This window comes from Pseudopodoces humilis, chromosome 18, assembly GCF_049639895.1.
Source record: "Pseudopodoces humilis isolate 2021_Gansu_Grassland_sample_001 chromosome 18, ASM4963989v1, whole genome shotgun sequence".
NCBI lineage: Eukaryota > Metazoa > Chordata > Aves > Passeriformes > Paridae > Pseudopodoces > Pseudopodoces humilis.
This window is the reverse complement of record NC_142217.1, coordinates 10,025,598-10,046,186: the sequence shown is the minus strand read 5'-3', so window position 1 is coordinate 10,046,186 and position 20,589 is coordinate 10,025,598. Positions and strand designations below refer to the sequence as shown.

The 20,589-nt window shown below is 44.8% G+C and overlaps 3 protein-coding genes across 6 annotated transcripts in view; all 3 read left to right on the top strand.

Moving 5' to 3' along the window:
- The window catches only part of SMG1 (SMG1 nonsense mediated mRNA decay associated PI3K related kinase), a 59,195-nt gene extending 56,237 nt beyond the window's left edge, over window positions 1-2,958 (top strand). For all 3 annotated transcript variants that reach the window (XM_014252579.2, XM_005522922.3, XM_014252578.2), the window contains one exon: window positions 380-2,958. In XM_014252579.2, coding sequence (XP_014108054.1) covers window positions 380-457 — 78 coding nt within the window. In that variant the 3' untranslated portion in view covers window positions 458-2,958. The remainder of the gene's footprint in view (window positions 1-379) is intronic.
- Window positions 2,959-6,611: 3,653 nt separating this feature from the next.
- On the top strand, window positions 6,612-13,014 carry ARL6IP1 (ARL6 interacting reticulophagy regulator 1). 2 transcript variants are annotated; one of them, XM_005522920.2, is made up of 6 exons: window positions 6,612-6,679; window positions 8,180-8,313; window positions 9,934-10,053; window positions 10,907-11,024; window positions 11,658-11,742; window positions 11,959-13,014. In XM_005522920.2, exons 1-6 carry the CDS (start codon window positions 6,644-6,646, stop codon window positions 12,075-12,077), a joined length of 612 nt encoding a protein of 203 aa, XP_005522977.1. In that variant the 5' UTR covers window positions 6,612-6,643; the 3' UTR covers window positions 12,078-13,014. The 2 variants fall into 2 exon arrangements, with proteins under 2 accessions (XP_005522977.1, XP_087920482.1); XM_088064356.1 differs by lacking the exon at window positions 6,612-6,679 and adding an exon at window positions 7,087-7,113.
- A 436-nt stretch (window positions 13,015-13,450) lies between these two features.
- Window positions 13,451-17,764, top strand: RPS15A (ribosomal protein S15a). Its single transcript, XM_005522919.3, has 5 exons — window positions 13,451-13,552; window positions 14,639-14,776; window positions 14,932-15,011; window positions 16,433-16,518; window positions 17,629-17,764. Exons 2-5 carry the CDS (start codon window positions 14,644-14,646, stop codon window positions 17,720-17,722), a joined length of 393 nt encoding a protein of 130 aa, XP_005522976.1. The 5' UTR covers window positions 13,451-13,552; window positions 14,639-14,643; the 3' UTR covers window positions 17,723-17,764.
- The last annotated feature ends 2,825 nt before the right edge of the window (window positions 17,765-20,589 follow it).

Below are 20,589 nucleotides of genomic sequence, written 5' to 3'. Positions count from 1 at the left end.
CATTCCACAGCTGCTGATAGCCAGGGAGAACACGAGGTCTGTACAGCTGCCCAAGGGACAGAACTTGTCTGTGTTCACTAACATAACACAACCACTCCTGTCTCTGGGCAACAGAGTCAGGGGACACAGTTGTCCATGTCTATTTGAGAACAGTGTGGATACTTTTAAGACAGGGGCTGTGAAGGAGATGATATGTGATCTTTTTTTGCAGTACAGCTTCCTGTTTCTTCTGTTGACTGCACGAAGTTATGTCTACAGTTACTTTAGATTTTTCTCAGTGAAATATTTGCAGGTGGCATTCAACAGTAAATTCTAAGATCACTTAAATACTTTAAAAATTCTAGCTTATTTTTAATTCCTTGTTTGACCTTTTTAATAGGTTGACTTTGTGATTAAGGAAGCAACTAATCTAGATAACTTGGCTCAGCTGTATGAAGGTTGGACTGCCTGGGTATGAGTAGGGAGACAGCAGCTCGGTCTGGTTCAGCGAGGTCAGACATCCACCAGAATCAACTCGGCCTCAGGCATGCGTAGCCGCACCACAGTCGGTGGTGATGCATACTGGGGCTTAATCTGAGGAAACCTAGGAAATCTCGGTGCACTGGGAAGTGAATCCTGCAGGATAGCTGCACTCAGGGATACGCTAAACACAATGGTCTGCAACCCCCACGGTCAAGGGTGAAAGCTCACCGCTTGAGCAACACGGTTTGTCTTTCTGCTACGGAAGAACTGCAAACGTGTCTGGGGGTCAGCTGCAGAAAGAAATCAGGATGCTACAAACCGCAGAGTGATTTGGAACTCAATTCCACCTGACCCTGTGAACAATTCAGGAAACACCGAACCCTGTTCAAAGAAAAACAGAAAAATGGGGCCATGAAGAAATCACAGCAAGGGCAGATTTGATGCATTCAGATTCTTGTTCCTCTTGTTACGTGGCAGCAGTGCTGGTTGAGTTGACCAGTTAGTATGGGAAAAGGCTACAAAATGTAAACTTCAGAAATGGACTGAAAGCAAAGAGCTGTACATCAGATACACGCTGCATTGGAAGAACTTCTGAGATAGAAGAAAAAGCCTTTGTTCTCTTCTCCCTTTCCTCTTTCTTTTCTCTCCTTCCTCCCAGCCTCTCCTTGCATACACCCCTCTTGGCTTATTCTTGTAGGTTAGGCGTACTTCCAATATACTTTTTATTTCAAGCCTTCTACTTCACAGTTTAGTCAAATTAACAGCTTAAATTCTGTTTGGTAAGCAATTTTTCCAAAAGCACTGAAAATATAGAACATCAATGATTACTTATGAGTTGGATGGTCAGATGCAAAATGTAATTTTGGTTATTTTAAAGTCATTTTTGTGATTCTATTATGTACAGTTTCTCAAAATTGTCACTGTGCATTTAAAAGTAATGATTCCTACAGGCATTTGATTTAATGTGCACTTCCCTCTGCTTGCAGTGTACACTTTTTTGTAATTCAAATTGTCCCTCCAATCTCATTCTACTGTGATTGCTGTAGTTTCTTTCGTACACGTAGCTAATCCAATGTAATCTTTACCTTTTTAAAAACCAGGCTAGAGTATCTAGTAGAGTTTTACATTGTTGATGACAGATAAACAATAAAGTGATGTTCTGGTGGAGGTAGAGTGATATGCTTTTTACTTCATTTTCCTAATCTTTTTAGTTCACACTTGTAAATTCTAGTGCTTCACTTCATAGGGGTATACGTATAATCCAAGAAATGAAGGACTCTCAAATTTTTGTTCAACTAGATCTGTAAAGATTTCTGCAAAGTAGTTTTCCTTTGCCATATTTCTTCTATAGATGGTTGTTCAGTAATGCATCCATAGGGAGTCTTCTACCAAGGTTTTTTAAAATCAGTTCTCAAAGTGTGATTATGGTCAGAAAAGTCTCTCTTAAAATGGCATCATCTTCCTTAGGTCAAGGTCCTGCTTGTCTGCTGGTTGTCTAAAAGACTTCTTGCTTCATTTTTTAAGTAGGACACCTTTAGGAAAAGGCAACTTCCTTTTCTTAGAGCAAACAGACTCCACAGAATTCAGTTACAACTGCAGAATTATAAAGGTGCCGATAGCTAAAGCAGAAATGCACCCTGGCATTCTGAACCCAGATAAATTCATTGTAGCTCTGTATAAAAAGTTTCTCTTTTGTAAACTTGGTGATTTCATTACGCACAGTTGCTGAAAAATGTGGGAAGATCCTTAATGCCATTTTAGTCACTTTTCAGAGTAAAACCACACTTTCAATACTGCATTTTCTCTGTCAAAATCCAAGTATTAAAAGATTTGAGCCAAGCCCACTACTGGCATAAAATTAGTTTAATTGAAAGGGTTTTTGCAGCAGTTCATCTGAGTAGGAAGCTTGGCTGGTGATTTTTTGGATAATGCCGGCAAACTTCTGTTCCTTTCAGTATTTGCACTATGCTGACTGCTCTGCCTCCGCAGTAGGTCTTAGAATTCACTTTCTCCTCTGTTGCCAATTTTTTGTGTACATGCACTTTGAAGTGTAAGAGTTTTCAACAGTCGTATGGCCTTCCTTGCACTCTGATTGCCTGATTACCTCTAGGGAAGTCACAGGCTTTGCATCTAACAGTGCCCGTGCAAACGCATTCCACTGCCGCTGCTTCCTGACCCTCTGCCGCGCGCGTCGCAGGAAAAGCTGTCGGAATGTTGCAGTGAAGAACATTCATACGCAGAACAAGACGCTTGACACTGTTGGTCCTTTTCATTTTTCTCCAGTTAAAAATAACCTTATGAACAATCTGTTGGAGAAGTGTAGTGACAGGAGTGTGTTGTACCTGCTGTTTTGTTTCTTGGAAGCTGGGGGGAAGGGAGGGGGTAATGCACTCACCTGTGGCTCATGTATTATACCTCTGCCATCCAGAAATGAAACACTTGTGTGGAGATGGGTTCTTACTGCGTAATTTAATAAAGTTTTAAAAAATAAAAAAATATGTGGTTTTAATTTCCTTCTATGCAAATACTGTGTGATTGTGAAAATTACAGGGAAGAATAAAGTGCTTGATACAAACACATACAAACCAAACCCCAGAATAGAGGTAGATCCTGCAGAGATTTAAATTTGCATAACTAATGCAAAGGAGACAGCTCAGATGTGCAGGAGCTGGTGGGAGTGTCACTGTCAACTTGTGTGCTGACGCATTTTTCTTGGAAATGTTGACAGTATGGGAAGTTGGTACAGTCTAGATGAAACCTAAAATTCAGATTCTGCTCACACATCCTGCATAGTAAATAAGACTGTGTTAGTTACATTCTCTTAAAAGATGCTTCTTACAAAGACATAAGGGTACTTCCTTTATTTTCAGTAAAACTGGTGTTTATTTTCTCTGCAGTGAAGCACACCTACAATAATGCAAGTCTAGAATCACCTCTCTAAATACACACAAACCAGCTGAACCTATGGAAGTCAAACAGTTCAACTGATGGCAGTTTTTTGCCTGCTGCTTACCTGCAATAAATGTTTACCAAGGGACCATGCTATAAAGTAATTTCTCAAAGCTGAATTCCACATTTGTTCAGCATTTTTGTTAACCCCTCACAATTCTATAGGCTCATGGTTGAGATGCCCTTTGAAAATCGAGCTGCTTGTTTGCCTCTCTTCCTTCTCCCGTTTTGTAAAGCCAGGATGTGCACATGGCTTTGCAAAATGAGTTGCTGGGATGTGTTGAACTGGAATCACTATTGGTGTCCTAGATTATTTTCGTAGGATAATGGTACTGTCAATACAACAAATTGAAAATGCAGCAGATCTATACAGTTAACAGAAATTAATTTTGTACTTTGTAGGGACTTCATGATCTGGTTTTGCTTTGCAACAATTAGTTTTGCCCTCAAGGATTATTCTATTTAAATAGTAACATTTTGTCTGATTTTTTAAGTGTCTGTAAAAGACTTAAGTCCCCCAAGTTGAAGCTCTGTTTTTCTAAGTGCTGTAGTCTTTAAGGTTAATTTATTTCAATTATTCATCAATATGTTCTGTGGCTGGTACATTAGCTATTCTGTTTTAGTACCAGTACTTCAAAGGCTTCTTTGCTTTCTTTTTCCTTTTTTTTTTCCCCTAGTTTTTCCTAAAATTAGCAGACACACTTTATACATTAAAGAATTTGACTAGGAAAAAAGTTTGAGATGGCACTTGCCATCTGTGTGTTTGTTAATGTGGTCCCAAATTATAAAATGCGTTTATTTCTTTAGTGAAGTTGTGAGTACACTGTTAACATTTTTAGCTAAAGAATTTCACAGAAGTTACAGACATTAATACAGCTAATGCTGTGTACATAAATGCGTAGCTGATCAGAGCAATTCTGCCATTCATCAGGCTTATTTTTTATTAATAAACATAATAAACATGTATTGGTATGCTGAAAGGGTGGAGGCTTGACCTGTAAACTTTGTGTGCCTGTTCTAAGTGCACAGAGCAATTGCACTGCCCCTTTTAATGGTGTTTTGAAGCCAGCTTGGGGATTTAATTTTCTGTGCATCTGCTAAGAGAGAATCTTGGTGCAGGAAGGATTGATCCCATTGCAGCATGGTCTGTGCCATGCATTGCAATGCAAAACATTTGGGTGTAGCTCAGGTAAGGTACAGGAGGTACTGAGCTGCTGCTGATCCCCTGCCTCCTACACTATGGCTGAGATTTTAACAATGGAATTTATAAATACATGTGTATGTAGGCATGCATTTTTTAATTTGGTGTGATGCCTCACAAGGCCTGGCTGCTCAGTGAGGGTGGGCTGGGCAGGTGGCAGGGCTCTGCCCTGTTCCGTGTTCCGCAGTGCAGTGGCCGCTCTCTGGCATTTCTGGGCTTGAGAGCACCCAGCAGCAGTCACCTGTCCCTCTGCCCCTCTGAGTTATGGAGCACCACTTGACAGGAGGGAAAGGCACCTCTGCAGGCCCTCTGGGATGGAGAAAAGCTGCAGGGGCACCTGGCTGGGGAGCTGGTGTTTGAAAGACTGGCTGGAAGATGGTGAATGTGATGGGCTGGAGATGATGGCAAAGCCTGCTATTTCCATTGGTAAGTGCTTGGGATTTTTGTGGTGAGAATCACATAAACAGATGAAACCAGGAGCTGGCTGATGGTGTCTCATAGCCAGAGCAGTGTTGCTGCAGGGCACTGCAAATATCCATAGAAACTAATGCATCACAGAATGACACAATGCTGAGGGGTTGGAATGGACCATAAACACCATCTAGTCCCAAGCCCCCTACCATGGGCAGGGATATCTCCCAGGACTGAATCTCCCTGGGCAAACCTGTTCTCAACACCCTCAGTAATGAATTTCCTCCTAATATCTAACCCAAATTTCCTCTCGTTCAGTTTGTACCCATTCCTCCTTGTCCTGTCACTACAGCTCCTGATGAAGACACTGGAAGGTTGCTGTGAGGTCATGCTTCTGTATGGCTCCATATTATTTTAAAAGACTAATAAAATTATTGCTGGCATCATCACTTATGAAATCATCTTTTGTGTGAGCTTTGCTATGGTAAAATTACAGATACTGAGGGTGAACACCATTTATAAGTGTAAAACGTTACACAAAAATACTGTTAGCTTTTAGCGAGCTTTTAGCGGCATGTGAATGAAAGTTACTCAGTACAGAATCTGTTCTTTACATACACTCTAGGGTGAGTGAACCTGTGAGCGCCCTGTGAAAGACCAAACCATTCAGGACAGACATATGTTTGCTTGCAGTGTCCTCCTCAGTCCTTCTCTTTTTTTTGTCTCCATCAAGCTGGTGCCAGAGTAGTTTTGGTGCCTGAGATGTTTTCTTTGCTCTCATTATAGCCTTGCGTTGCATGGTGATTACGCTCATTAACACACGTGCCTGAATCATTTAGAAAGCTGAGTCAGAAACAATATTTATATCCCAGTGCCTTTCTCCTGTATTTATTCCCATGCTGCCACAAGTTCTGAAGGCAATAAAACACAGTGTTGGGCTTTGATGCTACCAGCAGCTTGCGCAGTGCTGACGGGGGCACAGCTCGGGCGCTGTGTCCAGCCCAGGGCCCCTCTGCTCGGAGCGGACAGGGAGGGGCTGCAGCACATGAGGGAGCCTCGGGTGACCTTAGGAAACTGGTCAAAAGGAGCCGGCCGGGCTCTGCTCCCGGGAAACAAGCGGCAGAACAAGGGGACACGGTCTTACTGAGCCTAAGGGTGGTGTAGGTGGGTTAGATATTAGGAAGAATTTCTTCACGGACTGATTAGATACTGGAACGTGCGGCACATGGAGGTGGTAGTCACCGTCCCTGGAGGCGTTTTAAGAAAAGATTCGACGTGTGTCGCCATGGCGCAGTTGACAAAGTGGTGTTCGGTCATTAGCTGCACTCAGAGGTCTTTTCCAACCCAGCTGACGCTGAGAGGTTTTTGCGGGGTTAGCGCGGCTCCCCCGGAGCAGGGCACAGCTCCCCGTGAGGGCCCGCCGCCGCCTCAGCCGCACTGCGGCGCGGGAGGGGGGGCGCGCGCACGGCCCGCGCGGTTCGAATCACAGCAGCCAACCGGCGGCCGGCGGGGCGCCAGCACTGACCAATCACAGCGCTCAGGCGGCCCACGGAGGCTATAAAAGGCGGCGGCGCGGGGTGGCGGGGGAGGGCGTGGCCGGCGGTGCGGGAGCGGCGCAAGATGGCGGAGGGGGACAACAACAGCTTTTACCAGCTGGTGAGGGCGGGCGGCCGCTCGGGCCTGCTGGGGGCGGCGGCGAAGCCGGGCCCGCCCTGCCCTGCCCTGCTATGTCCTACCCGCAGCGGTGGCTGGCGGGGGCCGCTCGGCCCCGTGCTGTGTGACGCGGTTTGGCTCCGGGGGGTTCGGTGCGGGATCGGCCGCGCGTGGGGCGGGCGCGGCGGCTGCGCTGCTGCTCGCGGGCCGAGCTCCAGCAGCGCTTGCGTTACCTGACCTGTGGGCTTACCCCGACTGTGTCTGTCCGTGTCTGTCAGTCTGTGTCTGAGTGTCGGTCGTGCGTCTCTGTCGGTGTCGAACGCCGCAGCGATACGGGAGAGCGGCAGGCTCTGGGTGATGAGCTTAACTAAACGTGCCGAGATAGGTTTGGCTAGTTAAGTAAACGCAAGGATACATAGGGAGTTATGCCTCATTTGGTAAGCGGCTGCCGTGGGAAATGGGAAAAGCGCTGTAGGAGGCTGTGGAGGGGCTGGAAGCGTTTGAGCGCTGCGGTGCTGCGCACCCAGGCTGGGCACAGGCAGCAGCTCCAAGAGCTCCGAGCTTGGAGGGAAGCACCAGAGTTTGCAGAAAGTCCACGGAACTGTATTGTCCTTGTTATTCTAGTGGCGTCGGAGTTCTCATTGGAATTAAGTGCAGCACGTAGATGAGAGTGAAACCTGTTCTGTTACCTCTGCACAGCAGACGTGCATGTCTTCATGACATCACCTGTAACTGCTCGGGCAGCAGTCGGTTCTGTTCACGGATTACCTGAGTTTTGTGGTCTCTGAGATGCCATCTCCCACTGAGGGGAGACTGTTAAGCTCTGTTAAATGTGGAACACCTCAGATGAACTGCTTAACAAGCTGTTGGCAGCACAGGTGGGGCTTCCTTGCAGGAGAGGTGTAGGGAGCAATGTAGGAACCATATAGGAAGTGGAGTTTAAAGGCTGTGTTGGGCAGACAGTTTCTGAGATAATTTAATGTCTAAATGTGGGCAGTTGGATAACCATACTGTGGATTCTGAGTCTTTATCCATCTTCCTCATAGTAAACTGGCATTGAACAACACCTAGAAAGCTTCAGTTTAATGTGGTAGAGTTGTCTTGGAAAATACATTTATTTTTAAATAGTTCTCATATTACAGTTTTCCAGTCATTGACACTGAAAACTTGAGAGGCTTTAGTTAGGTTTTAAAACTTGAGTTTCTACTATTCTGGGGGGATGGGATGTGGTAAATGGGAGAAAAGGAGAAAACACCTTGTCAAAGTCTGGGAGAAGGTATTGTTTGGCCTATACATGCTGGTAGGATCTTAACTATTTAAAGGCATCACTTCTAGAAAGTCATAACTTAGTACAAAACTCACGTTATTATTACTAATTTAATTACTTAGAAAGATTTGTGGCTGGGATCTTTAATTATCACACTGGTGTTTTTTAGCTACTTCAGTGTGGGAATTGTTTTGATGCTCTGGGTAATAAAAGAGTTTTCTTCTCTTTTTGTGTAGGCTTCTGAAACTGCAAGCTTGGAAGAGCAGTTGCAAGGATGGGGAGAAGTGATTTTGATTACAGATAAAGTTCTTCGCTGGGAGCGAGCCTGGTTTCCTCTGGCATTGATGAGTGTTGTTTCCTTTTCTTTCCTGTAAGTACCTTCTGGAGGGAGCCTGCAACATCATTTTATCTTCATGGCTGGTACCAAGCCTATTAAGAAAATTAGTAGGACATCTGGAGAAGTCTGATAGAAAGGCTTTTACTCCAGGATCTTTCTTAAATGTGTGAACTTTGTTGGAAATTAAAAACAGAAGAATTGAAAACAGGAAGTAACGTGAGTTACATCCTGCTCAGAATGATTTCTGCAAAATCTGTTTGCCAGCAGCAGCTGCTGGGGTTTTTACTGTGCTCAGCTGAATGTTCTTCAGTGGTGCATTCATGTGCTGCCCTCATTCTTTGTACCCTGCTTCTTAGTCAGATCTCATGATCTCCTTTGGCTTTCCCCGCCCCACACCAACAGCAGCATCCTGACAGAAAACTCGTTTCCATCGGGCAAAATATCCTCTTCTGCTTCTTTGCTGTGGTGTTTAGGATGAGTTCATTTTTTTTTGCACAGGTAGGGCTTTTTTTATATTCTCTGTAATTTCTTTTGAGAAAGGGGAAAAGGGAAGAATGCAGGTAACTTCTAGTCAGTGGAGTGGAAGGATGTTGGCTCTCTGATTGGAGGTGCTGGAGGCACTTGGACATGCCTTTATGTAACATGGTGGTAAAGATGGCCTGACTGCCTTGCAGAGACAGCTGTTCCTGCCAGCTGTGCAGTTTGCCAGTTGTATCTGCTCCTGCAGTAAGGAGAGAAATTACAAAAAAAGATGTTGAACCAGGTGAGGCAGGGATAATTGGTCTTTTGGCTAATACAAATTTTTTTTGTCTTCAGGGGAGATGAGGAAGATGGAAATCAAATGGAAGCTGAAAAGTAACTTTCAAAAGAAGTAATTGTGTGAAGTTCAGGGTATTCTGTTATAAATTCTGTGATTATAGCAGGAAAGATCTTGTGTTGAATAATGGAAATAAACTACTTCAGGTTCTGAATTCATCAAAATGACCTCAAACATCCAGCACAGTAGCACTCTGCAGATGTACAGAACAGCCCCGCTCTGGACTGGGTCATTTCTTTTGTTTTACTGTTTCAGTGTTCAGGAAGTTCTGTGAAGTACAGTTGAATAGCAGAGGGCCCAGCTGGTGTTATCAGGCACTTAGGAGATCAGCTGGTTCTTATCCAGTTGCCCTTCTGCTGTGTTTAAGTGCTGGCAGACTGAGTATGGAAAATGCAGCACTGCTTTGAGTGGAGATTGATGGCCTCTTGTCCAGAACAGGTTTGGCTGGCTCTCCCAGGAGAGACAGCAAATGACAACCTCTAGTGGGTCTGAGTTCTGTGACTTGAGCAACAAAATTAGAGCTTTTACTCTACCTGGTTATTTCAGATGTTCACTCAGTCATCCTCATCCCTCAATCAGTGTTAAGTTCACTGTGTGTTAATTTCTGAGAGAATAATAATGATGAATTTTTACTTCTACTGAACTTTTTACCTGATTTGCTTGCAGCATATTCTTATCTGGTGTATTAGAAAAAAAATGCATTTCTTGTAATTTTGTTTGAGGTTAGGCAAGAGAGTAGGTCTACTGTTGGAAGCTGCAAGCCAGTCTGAAGAAGTGACTAAGCATGTCTAATATTTAACAGCTTGAGCAGTCAGAAATAATTTCTCTTTCTGCAGGATGATCTACTATTTGGACCCATCAGTTCTCTCAGGCGTCTCCTGTTTCGTTATGTTCCTCTGTTTGGCTGATTACCTGGTTCCTGCTCTTGCTCCTCGAATCTTTGGCTCTAATAAGTGGTGAGGAAAGCTTCAATTGAAACGGTTTCTTGAGTGTAATTATGATCTTTATCAAAATGGATATCTGATTTGCAGATATCAAATGGTTACTTTGTAGAGTCATTGTAGTGAGAAATCAGTAATCTCTAGAATACATGAGGACAATAGCAACATGCTTTTTATTCTTTTTTTGGAAGATAACTACTACAACATACCTTTATTGTTCCTTTTCTTCTGGAAAAACAAGATTTTTTTTTGAGAAGTAGGCACATTCTTTACTCTCTGTTAAGCATGCTAGTTAGTTCTGCTGGACTAGTTTTTAGTAATTAATGGATAATAGATACTAAGAAGTAAAAGTATGTGGAAAAGTATTGATTGTATGTTTGGAAAGTGGCAATAGTAAATGTGATGAAAAAAGAGAAATGCAGAGAACATGAATGTGACAGTGGTTGAAACAGATTTGAACAAAGGCAAGGCTTGTATAAAAGCAGTAACTTGAAGAAGAACCTAATTTGAATAAAATTTTGAGTTAAAGGTGAATTTTAGTGTTATCTACTTTCAGATGACTAATGGATAAATGTTCTTATGTAGATATGCATTATTTGTGTGTATCACACTGGTATCAGATAAGGTCAGTCCTTGGTTTGGATGTGGTTGTTCTTTGGGAGTCAGTTTAGCAGAGTCAGCATACAGGAAAATTACATGGGCACTTCTGTTGCAGTGCTCAGAAAGGTATCAAACTAAGCAAAGGAAATGCCAGGATGAGCACTGGGTACATTTTTACTGCTGGAAAAATGCCATGGGAGATTTTCAAAAATTTTAAATTGAATCTTGAATTCTTATTTCTGGCTTTTTCCCCTCCCTTTAATAAAAGGACCACAGAACAGCAGCAAAGATTTCATGAGATTTGCAGCAATTTGGTGAAGTCTCGCCGCCGGATTGTTGGCTGGTGGAAGCGCCTCTTCACTCTGAAGGAAGAAAAGCCTAAAATGGTACTGAGTTCTAGCAATTAATCTTTATTGGCTTAAGATTTTGTCTGATTTAGCTTTGTCTGAAGTATTTTAACAAGGCACATGCCTGAATGAACTGGAATTCCAAACCAATAATGGGCAGTTCTGGCTGTGACTTGATACTGGTCACAGATTTATTCAGACCTGGAGTGGCAAGATAAAAGACTTCAAAATTTGCTGTTCAGTGCAATTTAGAAGCACATCCTTGATAATAAAGACACTGAATTTCTCTGGATTAGTTAATTTTTGGAAACAAGCTGTTTCCAGTGTGCACAAACTGTCCAAAGAACTGGATCTGTAGTAGTGTGTCAGCTGGTACATGAGCTACTGAATCCCAAGAAGAGCTTTGGGTGCAGCATTGGGGATGGCACAGTCTGGCACTAAGGGATATCTGGGCAAAAAAAAAAAATATGCACCCTCTCTGGCTGATGGTGTGAAAATAAGCAAGAATATACAATTACAGATCCTGTAATCTCAATTTTAACACACCTGTGCACATGTGTGGAAGAGCCAGAAAGCTTCATGTTAGTTTTAAGTGTTGAAGTATTGCCAAATACTAAAGGGAAGGGAGAATCCTCAGCAGGTCTGTAGTAACTCTTTCCTTTTCACTGCTAGTACTTCATGACCATGCTCTTCGCTCTTGCTGTGATTGCCTGGATTGGACAACAAGTTCACAATCTCTTTCTGACCTATCTAATTGGTAAGTGTGGGCATGCGAAACACAAGGAACTCTTGTTAGCTGCCTGAAATGGATTGAGACTGGTAGAAGTAATTTTTGATTAAGTGTGCTGGGATGTTTTTGTTGCAGGATTATGTTTTTTCAAGCAATTAATGGGGCTTGAGTGAAGTAAAGAATTGTAGAGTGACAGAAGCTTTTTAAGGGAGCATTAATTTTTTTTTTCCTTCTCCTCTGTAGTAAGTTTCTTGTTACTGTTTCCTGGACTAAACCAACATGGGATCATCACAAAGTACATTGGAATGGCAAAAAGAGAGATCAACAAACTTCTCAAGCACAAGGAAAAGAAAAATGAATGAAGACTTAACTGCTGTTGATTCTAGCAAAAGGTTTCTTGGGAACAGTTTTGAGAATTAATGTATAATTAAGACAATAGAAGTTGTATTGCTCACTGACTTTTTTTTTTAATTGGCTCCCTGATGAAGTGAAAAAGTCACTCCAGCAACTGCTCTGGTTTTGTCTCTTGCTGTGCTGTGTAGGGTTCTGCAGCCTGGAGCTGATCCTGTCTGAGAGATCCTTTCCTTTGATGTATGAAGCTTGTTACATGTCTTCATCAAACTAAGAGACCCTGTGCATAACCACCCCGACAGAGAGCTGTAATGCCTGATAGGATTTCTGTTATTCTATTAGTTTTGCTGATCATTAATTGTGGCTGCAGCAAGTGTGAGAGGCAGTTCTGAATGCTGATGCTTCTTGGAGGCTTGTTACAGGATCCTTGTGGCAGGAGGACAATTAGCTGAGTGAGAATGGCCGTGGCTGAGGGTGCCCATATAAAATGGGGGCAGAAAGTGGTTCCATTGTCTCACCAGATCTGCTTTTGGCTGTGTGTACCTGGGAGTGTGTTGAGTAGGGGTCTGGAATATATCAATTTGTTGTTCAGTTATTTAGCTGTAGTGTAAACTCATTGCACTGAGACTGTAGAAAATGAGTGTGTGTAACATTAACAGCTGATTGTTCTGGAAACTGCTGTTGTCATGGAGCCTTGTAGCACGTTTGGTTTAATGAATGTTTGTCTGTACACAAAATCACTCTGAATATGCTGAGTTTGACTCTGTAAATAAGCCTGAATTGTTTGTGCTTTTCTATGATCTCTCCCTCCTTTTTTAAAACTGAACTTTTTTTCTTTAAAAAGCTAAAACCTGTGTTAATGTTTTAAAAGTTTACTGTTTTAAAATGAACTCTATTCAGTGTCTATTGTAACTGTTGAATAGGTAAATACAGACTAAAGAGAAACTACTTGAAGACTTGCTCCTTGTCAATGTACAGAAAAGGGTGTCAGTGCATTTTTCAGTTACGCGGGAGGTGTGGGAAGGGTTGAGGGAGTGCGGTGCTGAGCGGGCGGCAGCCTGTCGGTGGGAGAGCGCAGTGTCCCGGAGCTGGAGAATACACTGACACCGGCCTCGGTGCTGCACGTGTGCCCCTTTGGAGTACAGACCACAGCCCATCCATCAGCCGGCTCTTTGCTCACCGTAGCGCCGTGTCGCGGTGTCCCCGTATCGCGGTGTCCCGGTGTCACAGCTGTGCCGTCCCGGGACGCCCGCTCTGCCCGGCGGAGCGCAGCTTTTTGTCCCTGCTGCCCCTCCGTACGCACGCGAAGCGTCCCCGTTTCTATGGAAGCCGGGCGGTGGCGTCGCTCCGGAAGTGCAGCGCGGGGCCTCGGCCAATGGGGAGAGCCAGGCTTGAGGCGCGAAGTCTCGCGATATCTCCCCCTGCCGATGGCCCTCCCATCACCCCGCGCGGCCTGGGCTCTTCCTTTTCCGCCATCGCGCTCTCGGTGAGTGGGGCCGGAGCCGCGGTCGCGCCGCATCCGCCCCGTCCCGGCGCCATCCGAGCCCCGCGCCCGCCCCGTCCGTGCCGCCGGGGGAAGCGGGCACCGCCCCACCCGCCTGGCCCGGTTTGAGCCGCCGGCACCGGTCCTGGCGCCGTCCGGAGCCCCCGGAATGCTGGCAGGGGGGTCGGCGCCTCCCGGCCGTGGCCCCGCGCTCCGCAGCGATGCCCGGGCCGGAGCTGTGGGGAGCTGGGCCGGGCAGGGCGCGGGGCAGCCGTGGGGTTGCTGCACCGTAGGGCGTGCGGATCGTGCGGCGGGGCCGGGGAAGAGGTAGCGGAGCGCGGGGGAGCGGGCGCGGTCGGGGCCCGGGTAGGAGGCGGCCCCGGCGCGGGGGGCTGGCGGGTCTCGGCCGGGGGCGGGAGTTGGCTCGCGCGGTGTCGGTGTCTCAGTGGTGAAAGTCCTCGCGTGCCACACGATCTGCCCCAGTGCCCGGGACAGGGACACCCCTGGGGACGGTGCTGGCAGTGCCCGGGGTCTGTCAGAGAGGGGTAGCAGTGCCAACTCATCCCTGCCGTGATAGGAGTGCTCCGAGGCTCCTTTTCGCGAGCATCCGAGAGCTGCTGCCGGGTTTCCTTTCCGCAGTGTTGTGTTTGTGCATCTTACAGGTTTATTGCAGATCAGTGAGCAGAGCAGCATCTGTTGATTTAATACTGTGTAGGATCTCGTTATTGCACAGGAGTGGTATTTGCAGCTGGGTTTTAATTTGGTTTGAAGGTCAAACCGATTTTTCTGGGGAGATGTCACATTGCTGACATGGTGTCTGGATGATGGTTTTGGAATCGTGTGTTTGCTTTGATAGAGTCAAGTTTAACTGTGTCAGATTTCCTGACTTTTTATGGTAGTGGTAACTCTTCTTGATCACAGCTGAGTGTGTGACTTGGTTCGCTTATTTAGCTTGAGAGTGCTTTTTAAGTTTTAATGCAACTTTCTGTCAGTGTTGGATCTCTTAGATCTAAAATTAACTTGGGAAGAAGCGCTGCTCAGTATTTGTGTGCTGAAGAGCCGGTGCAATACGTGCTGCTCTCCCTGCAGGCACCATGGTGCGGATGAACGTTCTGGCTGATGCTCTCAAAAGCATCAACAACGCAGAGAAGCGTGGGAAACGCCAGGTGCTCATCCGGCCGTGCTCCAAAGTGATCGTCCGCTTCCTGACCGTGATGATGAAGCACGGTGAGTCCCGGCCCTGCTCTCCTGGGTGTCCGGGGGTGCTGCTGGGGTAAAAGAAGTAAATCAAGGTGCTTGAAGTAGCTTGGTGCAACACGGTTCATTAGTTGTGTTTTTGTAGCTAGGTGTTTTATTTGTCTTTGACTGCTGGTCTCCTGCAGGTTACATTGGTGAATTTGAGATAATTGATGATCACAGAGCTGGGAAGATTGTTGTCAACCTCACAGGCAGACTCAACAAGGTAGGATTTATCTTCCCAAATTCAGTTCTTTAATGCAGTGTTTAAATGAGTCTTTATTTTATGTTTGTCTGCTCTGTTTCTAAAAGAACTGCTTGTAAAGAAGGTGGTGTTTGTTGAATCTGTGTAAATAAGAGTAGCATGGATGTTACCAGTTAAAAGGGTGGTTAATTTGTCTGGGTTCAAAGTGATATGGGTCGCTAATTACATTTCTTTTAAACTGAATATGTAAGGTACGCTTTCAGGGAAGCCTCCTTGCAAGTGCTGTGTATTTCTCTCTCTTCAAAGGCTTTCTGTCTGCCTTGTGCTTTCTCAGTTTCTTTGATATTTAAGCTATCTGGAAGACTTGTCTTAAGAGATAGGAGCTGAGTTGGTTTCCAGTTGATGTTTGATACCTGCAGATGTGGAGAAGACAAACCTTTCTCCTGCTGCCAGGTGGGCTTTGCCTGCAGTGAGGGAAAGTTGAATGTTACATTAATCGGTGCTTGTGAAGTTCCTGGGGCATATGAGGCATTTGTGTATGTTTTGGAAATTTTTAAATCCTTATGTCTCAAACTACTGAGCTGTGTAGTTCTGTGGTGACTTGCTGTGCATCATTGTTTACAGTTAAGCTTTTGAAGTGAGAGTTGGCTCTTCAGTAAAGAAATAAAAAAATTACTTGGTCAAAATATGTTGGGGTATGATATGATAGGAATAAATACGCCATCTGAAAATTGCATGAGTGTATAAGGCAGGTAATCCTGACACCCCCAAATTACTGCAGCAATTACAGTGTTATGTGTCTGTAATAAATGATGTAGGTCAGGTTTGAGAGTAGTGTTCCTTGAATTCTTCCAGGATGATTTTATAATGGATCTTCCAGGCTGATGGATATAGTGTTTCTCTCAGTCATTGCAACAAGGGAATACTTGTTTAGCACATAAAAATGTGCATAGTGCAGGAAGGTTAAGATCATTGGAGCCAGTGAGGTTACTGGTAGTGATGCCTGGTGGTCTTGGTCAGTAATACAACTATCTTGAAAATTTCAGTAATTTCTATGCATGTTAATTTCTTCCTGGTTAAAGTTTACATGGGGTTTATTTTGTGTGATGGTTAGAGGTAGAATATCCCTGAGCAATCTCAGGAATTTTGCTGATGTTACAGTGTGCTTTTGTGCTCTCTCAGGTGTGGGCATTACTTGAGTGGTGTAGCTTGAGCAGCAGTTTAAGGCTGTTCAGGTGAGGAGGAGGGAGAGAGGCTGAGGAAGTTAACAGGTGTGGAGTTGCTGGGTGGGAGGGTCCCAGGTGGGAGGAAGCACCACTCATCCTGTGCTAAGTAAGGGAGTGTGTGACAGCACTTGGTAAAGTTCTTTAGGCAGGGAGCTGGGATCAGAGACGTGCAAATCCATAAAGTTCTTCGGTTTGTAATGGAATTCTCTTTTACAGTGTGGTGTAATCAGTCCCAGATTTGATGTGCAGCTGAAGGATTTGGAAAAGTGGCAGAACAACCTGCTGCCTTCCCGTCAGTTTGGGTGAGTATGAGGAAGGGTGTTATGTGTAAAACTGTTAACACTCACAAACTGCCTGAGTTAGATTCACATGACACCTTTCCTCTGATCAGCCTGGATTTAAATTCCAGTCTAAAAATACATCCTCCATATAAATGCCCTTTTAAACCAATTTCAAAGGGTCACTGCTAAGCAAGGGTCTGTTTCTGCTTGGCTTTGTTAAAATCCTTGTTTCACCATTTCACAGTTTAATGGAAAGTAGGACTTCTCATACTTGTTTTGTTTTTATGAATGGCCATTTTTAAATGGGGAAGGAGTTATGTAGGTTACCCGGTCAGTGGAAGTAGATTGTACTACTTGAATTCATATGTCCAGATCCTGTGCAAATTAATCAGATATGAAGTGATGATGGACTTAGAGCCTCTGTTGAATCAGTCTCCACAACACAGGAAATCTTACTATTATGCAGTGTATCTTTTCTTCACAAAGTGTACAGAATCAAGAGCTGGAAGTCTCCAGGGCCTCAGCCAGTCTGTCCTATCAAAGGAGGGATTAACAGTTGTGTGCTGTTTCTGTTCTTAAAGCTCCAGCAGCAATTCCTGCTTCAGCTGGCCCTGTGTAGCTACTCTGTGTTGTCACTGGGATTTTAAGACAGAGGTTCTCAGACACGGAGCTGTGTGGGTGAGGTGTGTTGGTAATGCAGATGTTGGCATTAGCAGTGACAGCAGCTGCAGGTGCAGATCCTGCAGCAGGCAGTGCTCAGCACTGAGGCAGAGATCCCAGCTGAGGAGCTGTCTGGCACTCTGGCACCTCTGCCTGCACTGGGTAGCAGCATCTGTGGAGGACAGAAGTGGACTTGGTCTAGAAACCTGTCCAGCACTGGGCAGGGACAGCCCAGTGGGAATAAGCAAGGAAAGAGGCAAATAGTTGGAGCACAGAAGTTGTCACTGTGCTGTGTGTGCTGCAGAGCTGTGCTTGAGAGAGGAGCTGCTTTTGTACTGTTGATAATGAGATCTCACTGCACTGGGCCCTTTCTTACAGGAACAGGCCTTGCTGTTGTAACAGAGATGAAGTTGCCAGCTCTGCAGCAGCCTGAACAGGATGATGAACTGACCATTTGCTCTTTCTTGGCAGGTATATTGTACTGACAACCTCAGCTGGCATCATGGACCATGAGGAGGCGAGACGAAAACACACAGGAGGCAAAATCCTGGGATTCTTTTTCTAAAACTTGTAAAAAAAGAGGATACTAATAAATTGTTCAAATGGACTCTGATGTTTCCAGTCGGTATTTTAATGACTTCAAACACTGCCTGTGATAGTTCTTGTTACAGATCTTCAATAGTGCTCAGGTTCCAGCTTCACTTCAAGTGATGTTTGGGTTCCACACCATCCCTGGTCACAATTCTATTTCTGTTAAGGATATAATGTACTTCTAAAAGTTACCACTGGAATGGCAGTTTGGGGTCACTGTACAGATCTCAGCAGGAGAGCTCTAGTGTTGAACTAATGCTAATCCCAGCTGTCCTGCACAGGCTCACCTCACAGGTGTTCAGTACATCCACATCCATGTGCGATTCTAGAGTTTCACTTTTTGGCTCAATAATAGATGTCTTGCCAGAAGGTATTTCCTGTTAATGGTTAAAAAAAGTTGTGGGGTGTGGGATTCTGGAATAATTAAATGGTCAAAGTTTGGTTTCAGATCACAAACTTGTTCCACGTCATAGAGTGAAAGGAGTAACTGAGGTTGGGAGGTTGAATAAGTATTTTCCTTCAAATCTCTACTTAGAGAGTGTTTCAAAACACCAGAATTTTGGGTAGAGTAGTCGCTGTGCAGCTGCTTTGTATGTTGGCACATAGAAGCAAAGCTGTTTGAGATTTCTTCTAAGTTTTCAGAGTGAGGAAATAATATTGTCTGAACCTACAGGTAGGGAATATTTAGTATTGAATGAGTTGGTGTTTGCTTCAAGCATGTGACAGCACAATGTCCTTGATGCAGAGAAATCAGATGTTTTTCAAGGCAGTACATGGAGCAGTACAACTTGAGTTGGTAGAGGATGGGAAGCAAGCTGGGCTGATGGCATTGTCCTCCAAAAACAGCTGGAAGTGCCCTGCCTTATTTCACTTCTTGTTTGCAGTCTCACCAGGAAGGAGCACATGGAGATGTAGCAAGCCTGTTTCAACTCAACCAGCTGGTGAATTTGTGGTTCTGATACAAACAGTTGGAAACTGAGTTTTCCTTCTGGGTGATGCATCCCCTTGTCAGCTCTGTACAGTTGCTTGAGCCGGAAGTGTCATGCCTTGAAGGTGATACTGCATCACAAACCTTGGCATGGAGGCGACTCTTCAGGCACCAAGTCTGAACTCAATAACTCTGTAACCTCTGTTGGTTCAGTCTGTTACTCTTTATGGAGAAAAGGAGAAGGTGATACTGTAAAACAAAAGGCCTTTGCTCTGGACAGACTGCAGTGTGTTTGATGTGGTGCTTCCGGAGGAGCATGAGAGCCAGCAGAGCTTTGAAAGTGCTTGCAGGAAATGTGGCACCAGTGTCCTAACTTGAGCCTGGCTGAGAAGAGCAGGGGCTTTGCCCCTGGTTTACCTGCTGGGTCACAGATGTGATGGTTAAGGTCACAAAGTGTGGATTGGAGATGGCATTGAAACATTCAAATGGGATCACTGGTTCTCAGTTGGACTGGAAACAAATGTGCTTTGATGAAGATACCTTCACTGAGTTAGAGTAGTTACAAAGTCAAGAGTCTGTTTCAACCCCTATTTTGTTGTCAAATTGAGTTATTTAGTGACAGGTGGGGTTTTTCCTGTCCATAATGGATTTCATTCTGCAGTATCAGGCACTGACACCTGAGATTTTGTACTTCTTGCTCAGAGTAACTGAAGATTTTATCAAGATTGCACTACTTTTTATAAAATGTTGATTTTTATCAAATCTAGAATAGAACATGTTTCTTATACCTAGTAGAAGAAGGCCAATGAGAGTTTTAAGGCAAATGACAGTTTTAAGGCTTCCTTTAGATGAATTTACTATGGCAAGTTTTCTGCTAGTTTGGCAGCTGTTTTAAATCAGTTTTACACAAGATGTGGTAGTTTTTCTGACCCAGCTTAGCTGTGTGTGTCCTTTACTCCCACAGAAACTCCTGAGGTAACAATTTCTGATGTTCTCAGTTGACAGATCAGTTGGGAATGAACTGTAAATTTATTCCACAAGCCAGCCCAGCAACTTTTATAGAATTATTAAATGGAAATTAGAGCTCTGATGTAACAAGAATGCCTTGGAGGAAAGGAAGCAGCAGCAGAAGCACCTTTTCCACAGTATATCTACAAAAGTAACTGCATCCAGGCTTACCACATGGGGAAGCTGCTGTGGCTGGTGTGAGTTCCTGAGGTGATCTCTGAGCTTGCACTTCACTGGTGAGAGCTTTACTCCTCAGCTGCTGGCTGAGAGCCATAAACTTTGGAAGGTGGGCTTGGGAACTGTTGGGAGAGATCATGACAGCACAACAGCTTTAACTGGGTTTGCAGGAATTCTTACTCCCAGACATGTTTAAAATCTGAAAGTGGTGTATTTTTAACCTTGGCGATGTTTAGTGGGCTAAGGGCATGTATATGCCAGTTTGCAGGTAAAAGCATTTTGGGTAAGAAAAGGATTGATAGAGGTGAGAGGGGAAATGGCACAAAGCCAAAAGTGCAGAGTGAATTACAACAGGTGGTCAGGGGCAAGTGTGAGTTCAGAGAAGGGGTTTGGTCCCTGTGGGGCAGAGGGAACATCAGAGATGGAGTTATCCCCTGTGGGACAGAGGCAGCTGACTTTCATGGGGGAAAACTGGCAGGGTGGGCGTCCCCTGAGGAAGCCCCTGAGTTACCAAGTTTTGTCCTGGTGCTGTCCTGGGTCCCCTGTGGTCCAAGACAGAGCTGGAGGCGATGGTGTCATCTCTGCCCTGCACACCAATCCTGAGCCCTTGCTCTGTACCTGCTGCTGTGGAGCAGCCACTCACACAGAGCTCTGGAGCTGGCCTGCCTGCAGCCCCTTCCTGCTGCTCAGCTGGCCACAGGCAGTGTCAGCATCAATAGTCCAGTCCC